Source organism: Berghia stephanieae, chromosome 11 (assembly GCF_034508935.2).
Source record: "Berghia stephanieae isolate SIO BIC M18660-M18661 chromosome 11, UCSD_Bste_1.3, whole genome shotgun sequence".
Lineage (NCBI taxonomy): Eukaryota > Metazoa > Mollusca > Gastropoda > Nudibranchia > Aeolidiidae > Berghia > Berghia stephanieae.
Genome location: NC_088370.1, coordinates 4,104,818 through 4,126,542, shown reverse-complemented (window position 1 = coordinate 4,126,542; position 21,725 = coordinate 4,104,818). Strand labels below are relative to the sequence as shown.

General features: G+C 35.9%; 1 protein-coding gene across 1 annotated transcript; it reads left to right on the top strand.

Annotated features, from left to right (window-relative positions):
- Positions 1–453: 453 nt before the first annotated feature.
- Positions 454–14,455, top strand: LOC144956286 (uncharacterized). The gene is made up of 4 exons (XM_078886764.1): positions 454–600; positions 6,483–7,105; positions 8,517–8,601; positions 10,168–14,455. Exons 2-4 carry the CDS (start codon positions 6,593–6,595, stop codon positions 11,574–11,576), a joined length of 2,007 nt encoding a protein of 668 aa, XP_078742890.1. The 5' UTR covers positions 454–600; positions 6,483–6,592; the 3' UTR covers positions 11,577–14,455.
- Positions 14,456–21,725: the final 7,270 nt, after the last annotated feature.

Sequence of the window (21,725 nt, the reverse complement as noted above, 5' to 3'; positions counted from 1 at the left end):
AATTTGAAGTCGTCTGGCAGAGAAAAATCGGTTTGGCAGTTTGGCAGATATTTGACAGCAGCCTCTTGTGGTTCTCACACTACTATGTTATGACGATCGACCCAATCAGCAAAGTCCGGTCCGCATTCGTGCACCGTCGCAAACCCGCCGGGTAGCATCGTCACAACACACCGTTCGACTAGATGCTATTTGGCAGATTATATTTTCCGAGGCCTAGGGATGAATGTATAGGTTTACTCCACGTTTTCTATGGCAATTTTTATGTATTAGTGATTTTTTTTTAAACTTGGGAAATGAAAAAAAATTTATGACATCGGCCTTGAGAATTTTTTGTTTAACAAAACTGATGAGTTTTCAATTGGGGGTACTATAAATAGTACGGTTTGGCAGGTTTTTGTGGTATTTGGCAGATTTTTAAAATCCAGTTGGCAGAATGCGTGAAATTAATCTGGCAACCCTGCTGAACCCTGAAAACACAGTTCCTTGATAAAAAGTTTCACACTGCCTGTATTTCATTATGATTTGTGGTTTGCTGTACTAACACTTGAGCATTGGACAAAGTAAATAAGCTAACTACAAGCGATAATAACAAGAAATAAAGTGAGTATTAAAGTGACAGAAGGCAATAGAATAGAGAATAATTCGGAATAAATACCAATGCCCAACAAATGCTATCAATATATTATTTGAGTTGTTTCCCTTAGCACGAGGAGCTTTCGGAAGGCCTCCCGCTTTCTCACCCGGGATGAGAATAACCCAATGGACGGCTTTTGACTATTCTCACCTATGTACGCCGTAATGATGGGCTAAATCTGTGTCACAGTTCTCTCATTCACATACGTGACCGTCTAGAAGTTTGTGAGCTGTCGGCTAAAAATGTGGCTTGGTTAATTTGAGGTATCTCTAACTCTGGTACTGGTGTTTATTTACAGAATTTGGTAAATTAACAAAATCAAGGGCATTGAACGCTCTATCGTTTGGTATAAGTCCTGTTTTCATATTTAAATTAAGGTGGCGTTTTTATACACCTCCATTGGAGGTGTACAAAAACGCACCGTTTTTATGCACCTCCGTTGGCAGTGATGGTAAAGTTGTTGCTGCATACGTCCATGAGGTTTAAATAGTTTTAGATTGTAGTTTAGCACGCTGCTTAGTGATTACCGATGTACAATGATAATAAATTAAAGAATAATAACGATTTAAAAAATCAAAAGTAAAAAGAAACATGGCACACAAATACTGATCTCAAATAAATAAATTTAAAAAAATTAAAATCGAAGTTTTTTAAAAACATGATAAAAAGTTTTTGAAAAAAAAAAAAAGAAAGAAAAAAAAGCAAACAAAAACAAAATAAATCCAAAAAAAAAAAAAGTCAACAATGGGAATCGAACCCGGTACTTTCAAGGTTGGAGTCTGACAGCTTGTCCACTGCGCTAAGGAGCTGACTGTTCATCACATTTAATAAGGTCTTTCTAAAACATTATTTTACCTTCAATGCAACTTGGAGGTTATATTTCATGAGGGTATTTTGTATGATGTCTATATTTGCTGGTGTTGATCCAATAAAATCTACATCATCTGCATAGGCGATTTCTCTAGGGATTGCATTCTCAATATGAGTCGTTGGTTTTGGAATGACTTTTCGAACTTCTTTCAGAGCGTGTTCTAAGTATATTGTGAACAGAATCGGGCTCAGACTATCTCCTTGGGGGGTCCCGATGTTACTTTCGAACTGCGTCTGTTTTGTGGCCCCGTATATCCTTGGTTGTATCTTTGTGTTGCTGAGGAGAAATCGGATTATTCGAAGCTCGTCTTTGTCTCCTATGTCTGTTAATATCAACACCAGCAAATATAGACATCATACAAAATACCCTCATGAAATATAACCTCCAAGTCAATGCCAATAAAACCGAATTTACAACAATATCGAGGAACAAAGAGGAATGGAAAAGAACAAAGAAAGTCGGCTCACTAATTGGAGACACCGAGGATGTACAAAGAAGAAAACAGCTATCAAACGCCGCACTCAGTAAACTCACCAATGTATGGATAAGAGGTGACAAAATAAAGAGAAAAACCAAACTGAAACTGTACCGTGCTCTTGTAAAACCGGTACTTCTGTATAACTGCAGCACTTGGGCGTTGACAAAATCCGAAGAAGAACATCTGGATGCCTTCCATCGCACACAGCTAAGAAGGGTACTGGACATCAAATACCCAAAAAAGATCTCAAATGAATCACTCTATAAGATCACAAAAGAAAGACCAATCTCCTTGACATTTTACAACAACGATGGCAACTTTTCGGTCACATACTACGCAGGGACAAAAACATACCAGCTAACCAAGCCATGTCGGGATATTTCCAAAAACACGGGAACCTTTTCAGAGGAAGACCGATCACAACACTCCCTGTGATCCTAAACAAAAACCTCACAACACTTGGACAAAGCATTAGTCTCATAACGGCAGGGGACCTTGAAAATCTGAGAACCCTAGCAGAGGACCGGCAATATTGGAGACACCTCACACAGGAAATACTGGAAACAGCCAAGGCGACCCGATCTTTCGGTCGAGACGCGAAAGGCATCTAAGTCAGTAAGTCAGTCAATGCAACTTCTATTTTCTGGTTTTATATTTCGATTTTTTAAATTATTATTATTTTTATATAAATTTATTAACAAAAACATCCTACAGATGTCACACTATAACTTTAGCCATGTCCAAATGCAAAAACACAATATCGCTAATGAAATTGGGTGGAATGCGCATGCGTGGCGGAGGTGTATAAAAACGATCCGTTAAGATACACCGTCAACGGAGGTGCATAAAAACACTACGTTAAATTAATTTAGAAGATAATGTAATGGAAAGATAGCTAAATTAATTTTAGAGGGCAATGAAATTTTAAAGCCGTATTTTGTTATTCATGAAAACATTCCATTGGAACATTTAAAAAAACATAAAATTCAACCATTTTCCTTTCCAATAATACCATTGTTGACTACCACTACCATAACGGCTTCCCGGATACCTATTGATTATTGAGCATTCCATAAAATCACACTCATTTCAAAATCTACCAAAGTAACCCAATTTCAACTTGGACTCTGTGGTCAGGGTCGTTCATTGGCTCGTAGCTTAGTGACATCACAGTGTTTCAGGTGAATCCCCTTTCGTTTTTTTAGTCAGCTGGAACCCAGTTTCATGCTCGATTTCTTTAGGGCGTGGGAATATCCTAAAAGGGTTTTGCCAGCCTTGTGTCGAGAGAAACAGCGATGAGGCCTCGCAATGCCAGGAAGCAGGAGATGCAGCATCCCATTTTAGTCCTCACGCATAATCCACAGAGTTTTCTCAGAACCCCCATTGGTAGCATACTGACGGGATCGTAATACGACTAATACTACTACTACTACTACTACTACTACTACTACTACTACTACTGCTCCTACTACTACTATTACTACCATTATTACTATTACAGTGCAACCCCTGGATAATGACATTGCCCGGGACTGGAAAATGGTGTCGTTATTCCAGTGGTCGAGTGTCGTTATTCCGGGGTTTTCAAGATATCACAAAAAGAGGGCGTGATGAGACCCATGAATACATACAGTGCAATGCGCGGACCAGTGCCTGAGAGAAGACACGTCCTAACGACATTAGAATGTGTATTTCTCCTGTTTACAAAGGGCATACGAGTTACGCTTTCATTCTCCAATGTAGCAATGACTATCCCGCACAAATCTTTGGGCCTCTTTTTCGCTCATGAAGTGCCCGAATTCGCGTCAAAATATGGGACGAAGCCGTTTCGTATATGCTATTTTAAAAAATTAATTACGATGCTGTTTATCCATGAATATGACTGAAAGTTGGCACAGTTAGAAAAAAGGTCATTTTAGATTATGTCAAGCGACAAAACTCGTGCGATTACCAGAAGACCGTTAAAAATAGATTTTTACTCTTTGGAGTAAAATATTTCTAAAACTACCGGGCGTGGAGGTTTTGTCGCTGACAAGGTAATACATGAACATTTCTTCTTTTTGGTTGTAAAATTTCATATGAATATGACGAGTACTTTTCCTGTATTTTACAAAACACCATCCTAATTTGCTCTTCAAGTTTCAATCTTTTAATACACTTATTACGTAAGATACAACCAAAGGTCGAAAAAAATTGCAGAAAAAGCGTCCCATATTTTCGCGTTTTTTTCCTCTTTGCGGGTCATCCAAATAAATGACACCTTTGAAACTGCATAACTTGTTTATTTATGAATTGATTTTCAAAATTCAAAAACATTTTTACTCAGTGGAGATAGGGCTTTGATTTTAAACAAAAATTTTCCTCAAAAAGAGAAAAAAACATTTTTCATAGTCATTGCTATCCAATGTGTTGTGTCATTGTTTTGATTGTAAACAGTGCTCCAATGCGTTTTAACAAAACTATGAAGCACAAGAACACAGATGCTCACATCTACTTTTAATATGTACTAATTAAAATCCATGCAATGCTGATGATGAGATTTGAATACCGAAATTTTTAAGTGCACCAAAATTTACAAGCACTTAAAATTAGTAGATTTACATCTAACGATATTATAAAAAACAAAAACAACAACAACTAGGTATTAACCACAATAATATCAAATTTGGACTGATGTTTAGAAAAACAATTGATTTTTAAAATGAAAACAATAATGTGAAGAGGCTGTCATTGTCATTGTTTTCCCAGCTATCCCAACGTGTATTATAAAATAAGACCATAAATATAAAAAAATGTCCCCACTGGACACAGCATTGCCTGATATCAGTTAACCTCCATCACTGACCTCAGATAGGTAGTTAACAGGGAAGGTAAATGGACCCTTGAGAGTTCCATCCACTGATAATCTTCTTCTGCTGTGGTTCCATATGAACTGGTGCTGATTCCACACAGTGTAGTAAACATTGTTTTTTGATAGATCGGTAACGAATGATCTCATTCGGAGGGGAAAAAGGCCTTTTTTATTTAAAGAGTACAAGTACTATGTCTTTTATCAAGTACTATGTCTTTTATCTTCCATTATTTACTGGTAGGTTCCTGTTCCTTCACATGCTGACCTCTCTTAGCATCCCGATCACACCCCTGGGACACCTTACCCACTACCCACACCACGCTAACGTTTCATTCATACTCCAACTACCATTCATTAAGTACAGACGATACAAGTTATTTTGCATTTTATTTTATTTATTTTCCACATTAATTTGTTTATTGTGCTGACGAAGGGTTTGTACCCGAAATGTCCATTAACTATTGTCCATATACGAAGCCTCTCCATTTTCACTCTTTCGTAAATATTTTCGTTGATTCTTATAGTAATTTTGGGGGTGTTTTTAAGATATAAAAAGTTGAATAACTCTGCTTTTATATACCAAAGTGACAATGCCAAAGAGTGAGCCGGTGGCCTGCAGAACCTCCGTCCCAGTCAATGGCCTTAAAGGGTTGCTAACGTCGAACAAACTGACCAGCCCAACAAAATGACAATCAAAGGCAGTCTGTCGTCTCGTTCACATTAATGTCACGACTTATGTCCAAACTCAAAGAGTGTTCTTGAAATCTAAGGCGTCGGCCTAATAATCACAATACAATGTCCATGGCCTTGGCCGGAAATAATCAATAAAATATGTTCCTTTATGTATAATATATCTGGCATCGGCCAAGAATAAGGAGTGAAAACAAAATGTCACTGGCTGCAGCCCAAATTCAACAGGGTTAAATTAATAGATAATTTCTTTGGCTTCGACCCCAAATTAACAGGCCCAGTAGAACGGGAAAGAGAACAATATATAATTAACCGTAGAAAAAACAAAAGAACAAAAGCAACAAATTGCAGAGGCTTAACTAAGTAGACGGCAGAAGAATATTCCACCATGACTGCTTCAAGTTGAGGCTGAAGAGCAAAGCAAAGAATATGAAGGATAAAGCATATAAGGGACATTAAAAAGGATGGTGCTAAATTAAAGGCTAAGGTTACGGCAGTTAAGAAATGGCTACCCATAAAATTTGGGTTATTCACCCTAATAACAAACACATTATGTCATGCTCTTTGCAAGGGTATAATAAATTATTTTTCGCAAGAAACATCAAATGTGACATGTCTTAGAAGGAGAATAGATAAACTTTTCAGTGATATGATTTTTATCCCTTTAACTTAAAGTTAAATAGAAATTTAATGGCTTCAAGTGAAATTGGATGAAAATTTGGGATTTTCAGGTCCATTACACAGAAATGGACCGGACTAGAGTACCTACTCTTACTCTTAAGGACTAATCACAGTAAAGTCAATATTTACTTTGTTGCCTTTAATTTTTTTAAGCAGTATTATTACTTCATTACTTGTGCAAAAATTAATCTCACTAACATGTTTTGCTCTAATCCAGATGAATGACTTTGGATTTTCTTGTATTTAATGGTTTTCTATATATATTATTGTGTTTCAGTGAAAAACATCCAAAATCCAAGTGCTATTCAGCTGTGTTGGAAATCTGAGAGGAGAATTTGAATGCATTCTCGTGCAGGTTACTAAATAGTTCCATCAATCTTGTTAACAATGGAAGTGGAACCAAACTTTGACTGCGGCATCATCAAGGATCCATGCCCTCAAAAGTTACTAACCGATGTGATGAATAATTTACAACCTGATAATATAAAATATGAGATTGAGACAGATGTAGAGGAGTCGCCTATAATTAATAATAATAATAATAATAATAATAATAATAATAATAATAATAATAATAACATTGAAATTAAAGTGGAGGTGAAAGAAGAGATTGACTGTGATCAACTTCATTCTGGAGATGAAAAATTAAATCATCAAAACGCATCAGGAAACACGTTCACCCAGTTAAATACAGATATAAAAGTTGAGATAGAATCATGCAGATTGGAAGAAGTTGAAAATGTGGGAGAAATTAGTCAGATGATATCGGCATTGCCTAGTAATCATTCAAAAGATGTTCTTGAGTCAATTTTTTCTGCCTCTATTGTTGGCTGTGAGACTAGGACATCAGAAGAAAGCAACCACATGCTTTCTGCCTCCAGCTCATCGGAACCTACAATTGTGAGTGTCGTTTTATTTTTATTTATTTATTAATTTTAATCTGTGAAAAGATTACTATCAAACTGTGATTCGATGATTGATACCCATTGAAAAAGTTGAGAACAATTTTTTTGCTGTCACCCCAGCAATTTTTCATGCCTATGCATGTGTAATCTGATTTCAGTCAGCAGTAGTTATTCTTATATTTTCCGTGACAATTTTATTTGACACTTATTTCAAAATCATGTTTTCTTTAAATCGTTGATTTTTCTTCTTTCTTTATATATTATATATATTTTTTTTTTTATTTATTTATTTTTTATTTTTTTTTATTTTTTTTTTTTTTATCATCATCATGGTTTGATTGGCTACAAAAAGAAAATAAAACCCAACAATAACTGTATTTTAATAATACAGTCTTAGTCTTTAGATTGCATGTGATCAACTTCCTCAATTTGAGGTCAAGGTAAACCAGATGTTCAAAAGTGAATTTTAATTTTAAAATTACTAGAAATGTCAAAAATTTATTTGTTTTTATTATTATTATTTTTTTGGGAGAGAGAGGGGGGGGGGGGGGGGGAGGAGGGGAAGAGGGTTTTTTTTTTGTTTTTTAGTTTGTTTTTAAAAAAATATGGTCCTGCAAAATTATAATATTTTCTCTTCAATCCAAAATTCAATCCAAAGTCATCTTCTGTATTTGAATGAAAGTGATCATTTCTTCTGTGATACGACAATCAAATTAATTTATTCAAATAGTGGGCAGGCGGGTACATACTGTGTCTTCTATCACCTTATATCTGTTTTCCAACATGCTTTCTCTCTTTGTCTTGGAATGAGATTACTTGGTTTTGTCCTGGCCCTGGCCGGAGTCCTAGCTGGGAGGGAAACAGTCAAATGCATAGTTATTGTTTTGGGAGATATTTTTTCACTTGTAAATCATCTGTCTGTTATGTATTATTATATTTGTTATTTTGAATGTATAATGTAAGCATTTGAGTGTACTCCTCTTTGTTGGATTTGTGCTTGTGTCCGGATGAGACTTATAGATGATCTCAAACTAAGTACATTGGTGGTATGCTCTTGGAATCTACATCTGATCCCTATTTGTTCCCAGTTCCCCTATATCTTACTTTTTCTTGGGTGCTTTAATTGTAATTCTAGAACTTTTTACTATCCCATTTTCTTCCTTTATACTGGCGCTGATGTAACCCAAATGTGTTGCAAGCGCCGTAAAACCCTTAAAACCAAACAATTTATTGTGTGAAAATAAAAAATGAATGACTAACACTAACTGGGGTTTATTTTTTAAATGTAATGAAATGTATTATACTGGATATACATGGCTGATTATTAATATCTAATACATGTGAAGCTCTCAATCTCGTAGATTCAAGGGCTGTAATCCAAATAATTTATATTTGAAATATTTCAGGACCAGCCTTCGTGCAGCTTAGTTGAGGAAATGAGTCCTGATATTGTGGAGGAAACCGTTGGTGTATGCAAGCCTTCTGAGAATAGTGAGTAGTTTTGATCAAATACAAAATAGTTCTTTAGAATTACTGCAAAGGCCAATTCATATATAAAACAAAGATTGATTGACAGGTTGAAATTACAATAAAACTGAGCCTTATAAGAATTATGTAAATTTTATTATGATCCAAAATCAAAATTGTCATATTAGTTTTTAAAAAATATATTCCTTTCACCGCAGATCTGTCATAATCTTAATCCTGACCGGATTTCTGAAATCTCAGATTTCTTTTACTCTTTTTTCTTTTTTTTTCTTGATGATTTAGTGATGTTCACATTGATTTCATTGACAATTGATCGTATTAATGTTGTTTCCAGAAAATTTCCATTAGATTTTTATAAGAAGACTTGCAGTCCGTAATAGCTGATTTAAATGAAATAGATTACAGTGATAAGTTTGTCTGCTTCTTCCTTTTGAGAAAAATCCAGATTTTTAAATGTCTAATCTTGTTTTACTGGCATTGTGGGTTGGCAGCTTTGGTAAACGTCTGATGACCTCCAAGTTACTATGTTAGTGTTGCAATGAATAAAAACAGATGACCTAGTAATTTACGTAGCAGATGCTTGTGGAAAGTTCGCATTCATTCATTGTGCCAATGTCTTCATTACACATTATATTACAAGGTCTCTGCCTTTTTTCATCATAGAATAGGTCTATATCATATTAGTCTGTATCTCTCTATAATTTTATCTTGCAGTGTAAAGTATTTGGGCAATCGAGTGTTTGTAAATGCCTGTTTTTGGTTGGTATGCCTCACAACCAAGCACTTTATGAATTGTACTTTCCATAATCAAAATTACTTTTAAACTAACTCCCCCCCCCCCCCCCCCCCCCCCCCCCCCCCCCCCCCCCCCCTCCCTAACAAAAAACAAAAACAAATATCAAATCAAAACAACCCTCCCACCGCCCCCCTCTCTAAAACATGAGATTTAAAATCACTCATTGCATGAAATTGGATATTAGTCTAGATGTAATGAGACTGGATTTTGAAATCAGCATGGAATAAATTTTGGGATAGTGAATACAAATTGGAGGTTAGTCTACTTATATGTTCATGTGGTAGAAGATAGATTTCTCTATTCCGAAATTTTTTTTTTTGTTAAGGTTATGAGAGAATTATGTTATGTTGCATGCAGGTACAGTATCTATGAGGCATTAAAAAAAAAAAATTGGGGTAAGCATTTCGACATTAGGGCCCCTCTACCTTGCATGGTTTTTGATGTTTCCTCAATTTGCATATTTGTTGTCCTCCCATTGTCGTATAACGTAGCAGCCAACGGTCCTGATTTGGCAATCTGGAGAAAAATTTTTAAAAAACAAAAAACAAAGAATTGGACTTTTTACGCGTATGGAAATGACCCTTGCATGTTTCAGGATTATGCGTTTTTGGCTAGCAAATTAAAACAAGGAACAGAATTTCTAAATCTAGATTATATTATTTAATTTTCCAAGGGTACTACTGTTTTGAGTCATGAGGGTATTAGGGTGTCCCATTTTAGCTTGTTGAAAAGTTGACTGATAATTATGCCATGTGGTCTTTTTTCCATTTCAGATTTTCCTGATAAGGAAACTGTCAAGAGATTTACACAATCTAATGCTTCAATCCTTAGACCAAATTATCAAGACAAAGCCGATGATGTGAAAATTGAAAAGGAGTCCATTGCCTCTGAAACAAGGTTTGATGCTGCTCAAACTCAGACAAATTGTTCAGCTGGTGAGAGAGTATTATCAGAAATTGATGTTCAACTCAAATTAAGCAAGGGGCCCTATACATGCTCTCTGTGTAATAAAGTGTTTGTTGTAAAGTATGAATTGAAAAGGCATGTAATGCATAAACACGAGAAGTTAAGACCTCACATCTGTTCTGTGTGTGGGAAAGGATTTCGTAGTGCCCGTGAAATGAAACTTCATGCCAGAACTCATACTGGAGACAAAGTCTTTAAATGTACCTTGTGCCATTGCTCCTACTACTATAGAAATGGCTTGAATTTTCACATGCGCAATGTTCACTTGGGCGATCGACCATACAAATGCACTGTATGTGAAAGAGGTTTTTTTAATGAAATTGCGTTGAAGAGACATGTTTTGATCCATCGCCCTAAAAACTTCAAATGTTCAGCATGTGAAAAATCTTATGTCAGCGAAGTTTCTTTAAAAACACATGTATGCAAAATCCAATCTGAAAATCTTAAAACGAACCAGGAAAAAGATGAGTTTCAAAGTTGTAATATTTGTGAAAAGAGTTTTCCTCTGTCTGAGTTAGAGAGCCATAGAGTTGAACATAAAAAAGGTGTTAGACCTAGACCATACAAATGTTCTTTCTGCGGAAAGAAGTACGTCACTATTTCTGGAAGAACATTACATGAAAAATTTCATACAGGTGAAAAGTCAGGTTTCCAGTGTCATGTTTGTGGTATCACATTTATCCACTTGAAGAGCTTGCTACATCATGAGAAAAAGTACACAGAGAACAATATATTAAAATGTTATGCTGTTAAAAAATATAAGTGTTCCTTGTGTTGGAGGTATTCTTCATATAGATCTCATTTAAAAACCCACATGAGAATGGTCCATGGTATTGTAATGCCGTCAAAGAGGATGAAGTCGAACACTAAAGAATATCATTGCTCTCAATGTGAAAAATGTTTTCCTCGAATAGACTATCTTCATAGGCATATGAGAACAATTCACACAAAAGAAAAACCTTTTAAATGCACTATTTGTGATAAAGCATTCTATGACAGAGGTGCATGTAAAACCCACATGAAATATCACTCTGGAGAAAGACCCTTTAAGTGTAGTCAATGTGGATATTCTTGTGTTCGAAAACAAGATTTGGAGGTGCATGTCAGGTTTCACACAGGGGAGAGACCTTACTGCTGTTTTAAATGTGGAAAGACTTTTCTCCGAAGCTGTACTTTGTTAGGACATATGAGGAAAATTCATGGACAGCAAAAATAAGATGGAGATTTAAAGTGAGTTTCCAGATTCAATCAAGAAAATATATTGCAAATTGCAATGGGCTTCAGATAATTCCTCTGGGATCAGACAAAATTATATTACATGCAAATTCCGTGGATACAATCATTAATCATTTTGAAGAAATACATGACACTCATAAAATGGAAAAGAAGATTTAATTTAGTTTTCAAAGATAAATGAAGTGAACTTTGCTTTTGTCAACATAACAATGAATGAGACAGATGGCGTTGTTATGATGATTCACAATGACATCGCCATCATTTGGTCTCTCATTTATCTTTAGTTTGTTGACATAGAGGAAACCCTGAGGTGTCCCAACTCATTTATCTTTACTTTGTAAATTTAAATGAAACTTCTATTCCATTTTATGAATGTAATTTTTTTGTTTTTTTTGTTTTTTTGTTTTTCTTTCAAGCAGCCACACTTTTATTTAGAAGAGAAATCAGCATTGGTTTCAGATTTTATATGAAGTGAAAAATTATTATAAAAGGTAATCTAAAGCAAACTGCAGTTTAAGAATCCCTCCTTCTTTTGCTATTTAAAAAAAAATAAAAAATTAAGTTCAGTATTTTTTCAATTTACTTTCAATTCCTGCATATTGCTACCTTTAAAAAAATTATTGGTAGAATTTCCAGAAAATCACCATCAGGCCTTGGAGTGAAAGACGATCTTAGTCTTAGACATTCCTTGCGCTTTATTTTTTATTTTTTTTTTTTTCATTTAGGGTCGATAGGCTTTAACCAGTACATCGTTGTTACAGAGAAATCATTCCAATTAAGCAGTCTTCCAATTGATTGCGTCAATTGTCTTCATCATTAAAAAACCCTACCAAGTAAACACCCCCATCTGTTATGGTAGTTAATTGATGCAGAATCTTCTTACAAATGCCTAAAATTTTGTAATATTATAATATTCAACATTTCATGTGTTTGTTACTATGATGAAAGATTGAAAGGGAATGAGTGACTACATCTCATGACCACACATTCATGCGGAACTGCCATTTTACTTTACACACCTGACACATCCAAAAACACACGAAACCTGTTCCAATAGTTTACATGTTCTATAATTCTGACAAACACGGCGTGCTTCTTCAAAAGTAAACAACGAATTGCATCATTGCCTTTGTTCTTACTTATTATTTTGCTCCCATAACTATCATATTTGTGACGTATAGTAAATTAGATAGAAGGGAATGAGTTCTAAGCGACTAATTGGCACTAATAGCTATGATTCTACCGGTTCTGATCTCTAAATATATGTATGCTTATTCCTCTTAATAGGAACGTTTTGTTTGGGATTTATTGGAGAATAAAAGTCTTAAAAAGTTTGAATTTCTGAAACCGATTATCTGGTTTGTCTCTGGACTCTCTCAAGTTTTTGAATATCCTCTTTCAGGTAGGGGTCCCAAGCAACTGCTCCGTATTCCAATTGTGATCTCACAAGTGCGAGGTAGCATTTTGTTTGCATGACGTTGGGGCGTGGCTAAGATTTCGGCGGAGAAAGGTGTGGGTGGAGCTTGCCTTTTGGGTTATTTTGTTAATGTGTTTCCCCCATTTCAAGTCCTTTGAGAAGGTGGTGCCAAGGTATGGGTTATTCAGGAGGGTGTTGTTTAACTTGTAGGTCTCATAGTACTTTTTAGCTGTGCTGAGGATGTAGCATTTGTTTGCGTTAAATTTCATTCCCCAATCATTAGCCCACTGTTCGAGACTATTCAAGTCCTCTTGTAGCAATTTTTGATCGTTTGCAGATTTTATTGGTCGGTATATTAGACAGTCATCGGCAAATAACCTTATCTGAGATTTTACTCATAGAGGTAGGTCTTTGATGAAACAAAGAAATACTATGGGTCCTAGCACCGTTCGCTGTGGTACTCCTGATATGACTGGATATTCATCCGATGACGTGCCATCTAGGACTACTTTCATGGTACGTTTTATGAGGAAATTACCAAGCCATGTGTATAGAGAGCCACGAATTCCGTAACTTTCTAGTTTCTGCAGGAGTTTTTGGTAGGGCACAGTATCAAATGCTTTGGAAAAGTCGAGGATGCCGATGTCTGCCTGAGTGTTGGCATTCTGGAGTCTCAATAGGTCGTTTACAGTTATTAGGAGTTGGCTTTCACATGAGTATCCTTTGCGAAACCCGTGGTTCAGGTCAGTTAAGATGTCACTGTTCTCAAAATGGTTCATCATGTTCTTACAGATTATATGCTCTAATAGTTTGGATATTACAGACGTCAGTGAGATTGGACGGTAGTTCTCTGCTTTATTTTTGTTGCCTTTTTTAAATACAGGTGCGATGTTTGCCTTCAGCCAGTCATTCGGGAGCATCCCGGTGTCCGCCGATTTTTGGAAAATTATGCATAATGAGGGGGCCAAACTCTCAGCACACTCCTTTGTCAATAGAGTCTTAACAAAACTCTGAAGATCAAATGGATTGGCAAAATTTTAAAAAGAAGAAAATGGAAAAGAGCAGGACAAGAAGCCATTCAAAGGCAATTATACAAACAAAAATTATGTATTCAGTCTTTCGGGATGGATCCATGACAGGGCTGTCCTCGTGATATTGTCCCTTTGTTTCCTCAACGTGTGTCCTTTCCATCTCCATTTTCTTTTGTATAATTGCCTTTCAAAAGCTTCTTGTCCTGCTCTTTTCCATTTTCTTCTTTTTAAAATTTTGCCAATCCATTTTATCTTCAGAGTTTTGCGAAGACTCTATTGACAAATGTTTGGAGGTGACGAAGGGTGGGTTTAGTGGTTATCCAAATTTCGGAGCCATGCAAGATAGACCTGTAAATTCTCAGTCAATTAACTGAAATCAGTCAATTCGTCAAATTCAAATATTTTTAAAAAGGGAAGAAAGAAATGAATAAAGAAAGAATTCAAAATATTCAATTCAAATGACAAGTCTCTCCTCTTGTTAGACCTGTAAATGAATCGTAGTCGATTGACTGTAAAGTTAACTAGGAATGTTCCACAGCCCCACGCATAGCTCATGGGCCGTTTATATTAATGATGGATATATATTGCCAAGGCTAAGCGACGCTTTTTAGAATTGCCGTGTCTGAACACACCCCAGTGTATTTTCACACAGCCTTCGTGAAATTATTTTTTCACTTTCGAAACCTGTCGTAGCCAATTTGAACTGAGCCGCCGAGCGATAAATTTCACTGTTTCGTCTAAGCCAAAATTGACCACATTTACTTGAAGGACAGGAAAAGTATGAGAAAGAAAAATTCGAAACACCGGAAGTTCGTTATGTAGACACCTTCAAATCGAAAGTTAAATGATTGCTACAAGCACATCTCGATTACCTCATGTTGTAAACAAACTGGTTGACCGTTTCTAAGTTTCTTCACTGATTGGGTACCTAATTACAAGGAACAATGGTAAGTAGCCTAATTAATTCCCTCGAAATTTAGTTTTCTGCCATTGCTTTGCTCAAGTGAGCTTGCTGTTTACCTTTCATTTTGATTCTTTGGATTTTACCGCTACGACGAATTACGAAGACGAAGAGTTTCAGTTTCAGTCAATTTTTATAGAGCTCATTAACAGGTCTAACAAGAGGAGAGACTTGTCATTTGAATTGAATATTTTGAATTTTGTTTCCATTTTAATTTTTGATTCTATCCAAATGTAGTTGAGTGATTTGAAGGCTTCTGTGGCTTTTTGAATTCGTTCCTTGACATCTCTCTCTGAATTGCCAAGGAGTATAGTGGTTTTGTATTCTGTGTTCAGTCTCTCATGATTTTTGGTTTACCAGTATGGGTTTGGAGGCCGATTTTCTTTGATTCGATGTTAAGTCTGTCTGTTTACAGTAAAACCCCTTATAACTTACAAACAAAAAAAAACTATTTTTGAGACTAAGACCAATCATACTTTGCCCGTTATGGTCACATTCCATGTTTAAAATGTCTTGAGAACTAGCACACTTTCTTGCCTTTTCAATTGTTAATGGGCCTGTATCAGAATGGTTAAACAGAATTTATATCTTATTGTTGAATGTTAAGGCAATAAATACAAAATTTCTCAAGGATTGTGTATTTAACCAAAATGACAACATTTGTTTTTAATGATTTTATTTTATCTTCTTATCAAAGAACCAATATGACCCCAACCCCCCACTGGGTGGGGTTCCTGACCTCCCATAGTGGACAGGGAGGCACTTACTGCGTCTTCTATCCCCCTATATCTGTTTTCCAACATGCTTTCTGTCTTTGTCTTGGGATAAGATTGCCTGGTATTGTCCTGGCCCTGGTCAGATACCTTAGCTGGGAGGGAAACATTTGAATGTTTAGTTTTGGGAGATGATATTTTTTGTTTTATAAATCATCTCTTTGTTATGCACTGTATTATGTTTTATTATATATTATTATTATTATATATATAATGTGTGTGTGTGTGTGTGTGTGTGTGTGTGTGTGTGTATGTGTTCTTTCAATATCTCTGGTAAGATTAATTTGAAATGGACTGTTTTATATACACAGGATGAAATAACTGACAATGAGTATTTTTGCTGAAAATCTATAACATAGAGAGAGAGAGAGAGAGAGAGAGAGAGAGAGAGAGAGAGAGAGAGAGAGAGAAGAGAGATGATAGAGAGAGAGAGAGAGAGAGAGAGAGAGAGAGAGAGAGAGAGAGAGAGAGAGAGAGAGAGACGGACGGTCGTGAAGTTAATGCAAAATAATTAATTGTCATATCAATAAACAATTGGAAGCACTTACGTTAATTTTGTTCCTTCTGAATTGTAGGTTCTGTAATGTGTAACTTGCTGACAACATTTCTGCTGTGTAGACTGGAGACAATGTGTGCATCGAGCGATGCGAGCGAAGAAAAATGGTCAAATTTCTCGCTCCGCTCTGCTTTGCTGCTGAAGTGCCGATCACCTCTTTATTTTATTTTTTTCTTTTAATGTTTTCGCTTTGCTCCGTCCCACCCGCTTCATTCGCAGTGTGGCCTTACACACACACACACACACACTCTCTCTCTCTCTCTCTCTCTCTCTCTCTCTCTCTCTCTCTCTGGGTGGGGATCCTGACCTCCCATAGCGGGCAGGGAGGTACATACTGTGTCTTCTATCCCCTTATATCTGTTTTCCAACATGCTTTCTGTCTTTGTCTTGGAATGAGATTACTTGGTTTTGTCCTGGCTCTGACCGGAGTCCTAGCTGGCAGGGAAACAGTCAAATGCATAGTTATTGTTTTGGGAGATGATATTTTTTTCCTTGTAAATCATCTCTCTATTATGTATTATTATTTTTATTTTGAATGTATAATGTAAGCATTTGAGTGTATTCCTCTTTGTTGGATTTTGTGCTTGTGTCTGGATGAGACTTGTAGGTGATTTCAAACTAAGTACATTGGTGGTATGCTGTTGGATTCTACATCTGATCCCTATTTGTTCTCAGTTCCCCTTTGTCTTACTTTTTCTTGGGTGCTTTAATTGTAATTCTAGAACTTTTTACTATCCCATTATCTTCCTTTTTACTGGCGCTGATATAACCTAAATGTGTTGCAAGCGCCGTAAAACCCTTAAAAACAAACATATCTCTTCTCTCTCTCTCTCTCTCTCTCTCTCTCTCTCTCTCCTCTCTTCTCTCTCTCTCTGTGTGTGTGTGTGTGTCCCTCTCTCCTATCTATCTATTTATCTATCTATCTATCTATCTATCTATCTATCTATCTATCTATCTATCTATCTATCTATCTATCTATCTATCTATCTATCTATCCATCGTTAGGTCTGTCTCACTGTCTATCTGTCCATACATTCATCCTTCTAATTGTTTGCTAGTTCCATGTATTTCCGTCAGAAGTTCATTAAATTTTGGAGGCTGGGTGGGGATCCTGACCTCCCATAGCGGGCAGGGAGGTACATACTGTGTCTTCTATACCCTTATATCTGTTTTCCAACATGCTTTCTGCCTTTGTCTTGGAATGAGATTACTTGGTTTTTTCCTGGCCCTGGTCGGAGTCCTGGCTGGGAGGGAAACAGTCAAATGCATAGTTATTGTTTTGGGAGATGATATTTTTTTCCTTGTAAATCATCTCTCTGTTATGTATTATTATTTTTATTTTGAATGTATAATGTAAGCATTTGAGTGTGTTCCTCTTTGTTGGATTTTGTGCTTGTGTCTGGGTGAGACTTGTAGGTGATTTCAAACTAAGTACATTGGTGGTTTGCTCATGGAATCTACATCTGATCCCTATCTGTCCCCAATTCCCCTTTGTCTTACTTTTTCTTGGGTGCTTTAATTGTAATTCTAGAACTTTTTACTATCCCATTTTCTTCCTTTTTACTGGCGCTGATATAACCTAAATGTGTTGCAAGCGCCGTAAAACCCTTAAAAACAAACAAAACAAATTTTGGAGGCTTTGTTTACTTTCCTGCTTTAAAAAAAAAGATGTTTATCTTACGAAAATCTGTATGATGAGGAAACCGTTGTTCGGAACAAGTAATTTATTTAAAGAACTAAAGACTTTAGTAAGTTCTATAGTTTTATTAATAAAGAAATATAATGGCCTAGCATCAATCAATAACTATGCAGCTTGACAAAGAATTAAGATCACGTGGTGTGTATTAAAAGACACAAACACATACACACGCATACACACTGATACCATAGCCAGTCTCTTTGCTGACACACAGAGCACTGATACTGATACATGCCGACTAAGTGACCAGACAAAGCCCAGGCATTTTAATTGTCAACAGGCGCATGTGACCAGTTTTGACCAATCAGAATCTTTCATTTGTTTACAATTTTTAAAGTTCATTATTGGTTGAACCATGTAACTGTATAATCAGCTATCCATTCTCTGAGATAGATAAAGACACGCCCTTTGCTGTGATATCTTACATGCTATTGGTGGAGGAAAGGACTCAGTGTTGTTAAGCATTGGAAAGGGTGGCTCTCTGAGAGAAAGTCAACTCTTGTTTTGTACGTGTCCTGATAGTTTCCTTTTTAAATTTAAAATTTATATAACTTATCACCAATATTTATGTTGAATTAAATTTTTATGTAGAATAATGATTGTAGCTTCTGAAACAACCAAAAACTGAAATTTGATAATTTTGACCAATTCCACTTAAAGAACGATTTTTTTCGTTTCCAAATCCCGACTTATACCGCTTCGAGGCATGGGGGTCACATATTTGATGTTATCACTTGTTTTATAGCTCAAAATCAAAGTTTTCCAAATATTTTGTGGCATATTACTTGTCTAATAAATATTGTTACAAAGACTTTAATTTTTGATGTCATTATTTTCATGATTGAAGTTAAATGTGATATGATAATTGTCTTGTTGAAAGAATCGAAAGTAACAATAATAGTGAACTGGAAATTGGAGTAATTTCACAGCAAATAAAACAGGAAGATCAGTAAAAGAGAAATAAAACTTTTCTTCAAAAGTTTTTAACCTCTGCTCTCAATATTGATTTTATTTGAGTTTTGGGTAGCCCTATTCGTCCTTAAGGTCGAATAGCATCAACCGCCATTGCCGTCCGTAAGGACAAATAATGTTGCTTGCACTATTCGTACTTCACACTACAGCTGGGCACTATTCCGTTTCTGTTTGTACTGAGATAGATTCGATTCTACGTAATTACATGATATATCCGTATCGTCTTAAATTTGTTGTTAGTGAGTCAAATAATCAGTTGAGTGTATGTGTGTAGGTGTGTGTGTATGCGTGTATGTGTTAGTTTTGTGTGTGTGTGTGTGGGGGGGGGGGTGTTTTTTTTTGTTTTCTGTTTTTTTTGTTTTTTGGGGGGGGGGGGGGGGTTGTTTTTGTTTTGTTTTTTTTCTTCTGGGATTTTTTTTTCCAGAATGGTGATCGTTTCCTTATTAGGAACTATTTTCGTGTTCTCCTTTTGGCAAGTATCCTATTCAAATGCCTGCTCGAAAGTTTGGGTTGGTTGGGCACAGAGGAAGATTCGCCAGGTATTCTTTCTTTTTTTCTTTTCTTTCTTTTTTTGGTGGTGGGGGGGTAATTTTTTTTTCTTCTTCTTTAAAAAAAATATTTTTTGTGTGTGTGTGTGGGGGGGGGGGGGGGGGCGGGGTTGCCTTTATTACATGTTTTCTATCTATGATAGTGGTTTAACACTCAATAACTATTTGTTTTAAATGACTAGTATTAATATTGTCAAAATATTATATTAGTCATAGTAATATAAGCAGCCCAATAACATCAACGTATCTCTTAAGAAGCAGTTTTTTTAAAATATTATAATCTTGATAATTCAGTGAGGGCCATCAATATTGGCTTGAATTTAGCCAACATTTTTCATTTATTTGAACAATGTCGATACATGTCCTTTAACTTCAGAAAATTTTGTTATAAGTTGTACCGTCTTGAGTAGACGAGCTGTATAACAGAATTGTAGATTTAATTCACGGAGAATTCAATGAGTTAGTGGCAGTGAACGAGGTAATGGTATAGACGGTATGGAATTTAGCGGCTTTACAACACGCAAATTAATTCCAAAGCCGAAAGCACAACGTTGCATGTAATCTAATCTACATTTACGATGTCAAATATATCAAAGATTAATAAAGGACACTAACACAAAGTCCTCAATATTTTCAGTACTTAGTTCGTTAGCTAATACTATTAAGTATTTGGTATCCACTTTTGCCCTGACGGGAAGTTAGAATGTCAACGGGCTGGGCTTTGAAATGTCTACGGGTTGAAACTGGATGAAATAGGATGATACAGAACATAAAAGCCCAGTTCGGCCTAAGAACAATAATTTGCCTATGTTCTTAAACTCAGAACAATGGGTTATGTTATCAGGGGTGTTGGGATTGTTATTTTGATCTGGGTAGGGGTCTATAGATAACAACACCAATATTAGAAACGTCTCTAACGTCTGATAAAGCTAAGATTACTGGCCAAAAATATATTTCTAACTTTAGTTAAAATTTGAAAAATAAAAACACGGAAATATATACATAATAAGCTTTATATATTTTAAACAATGGTTACAAGAAAAAATACACGATTTTTCTCAATAATTCTGTATTCAAACAAATTTGTATGCAAATGTTGTATTCCAGATGTGTAATTTGGCTTATCACCACTCAATGTGGTAACTCAATAGATATTTCTAATACTAACTTGTGTCTATGTACGCAGTGATACAGACCTGCCAAGCATTCGACTATTGTATTATAGTGGGATGGCAGAATACCATTTCGAAAGGGATTTGTGCTGCGTTGTAGGTTAACAAATCATCCCCATCGACGTGTAGAAATACGCAGGTCTGACATCCGAACCCACTTTTCAGCCTAGTTTAACATTGTTGTATAATGGACAGTATTTTGCGTCTTTTTTTTTTAGATTTCCATTACAACAATGAGCCAATAAGGAAATGGGTTATCAGACCTGAAAATAAGTGCACGTCGATCCACATCAATTTAAAAACCATCACCATCACAGACAATAATCACTACCACAAGCACTTTTACAACAGCCTCATTACCATCAGAATCGATACCACCATCATTTGCACAATATCATACGTATCAGCACCACCATCAATATCACTACCACAGCATTATACCTACCATTACCATGGTCATATCAACTATTGCCACCACTAGCAAAAGCATAACTATCATGTCAGCCACCACCACTCCAGAAAACAATAATTTTAAATACCAATATCACAGGCGTACACTATAGCGTCACCATTGCCTTCAATGTTATCACTTCAGCTTCTTGATCATTGACACCACCACTACAAGTAAATTATAGTCGTTATCTTCCCCACTACATTATTCTTATTATCACTATCAACATCACCAATGCATCAGCTTTGTAACTACCACCACCACCACCACCATCATCATCATCATCATTTCAATCAGGGATCATCATTTCAATCACGACCATCACAAAAACAACAAAATTAACAGCATCATCACTGCTACCACCACCACTAGCACTACTAACTACTATCATCACAACATCGACTACCACCACCAGGGCCCAATTTTATGTAAGCAGACTAGATTTAGTTATTTACTAGTCTAGTAAATGATTTGCTAGCCTTAAGCCGAGGCGGAACAGGTGACTAAAAAGTGGGATTTCATGAACGTTTTCTAGTCTCTGACTAGCGA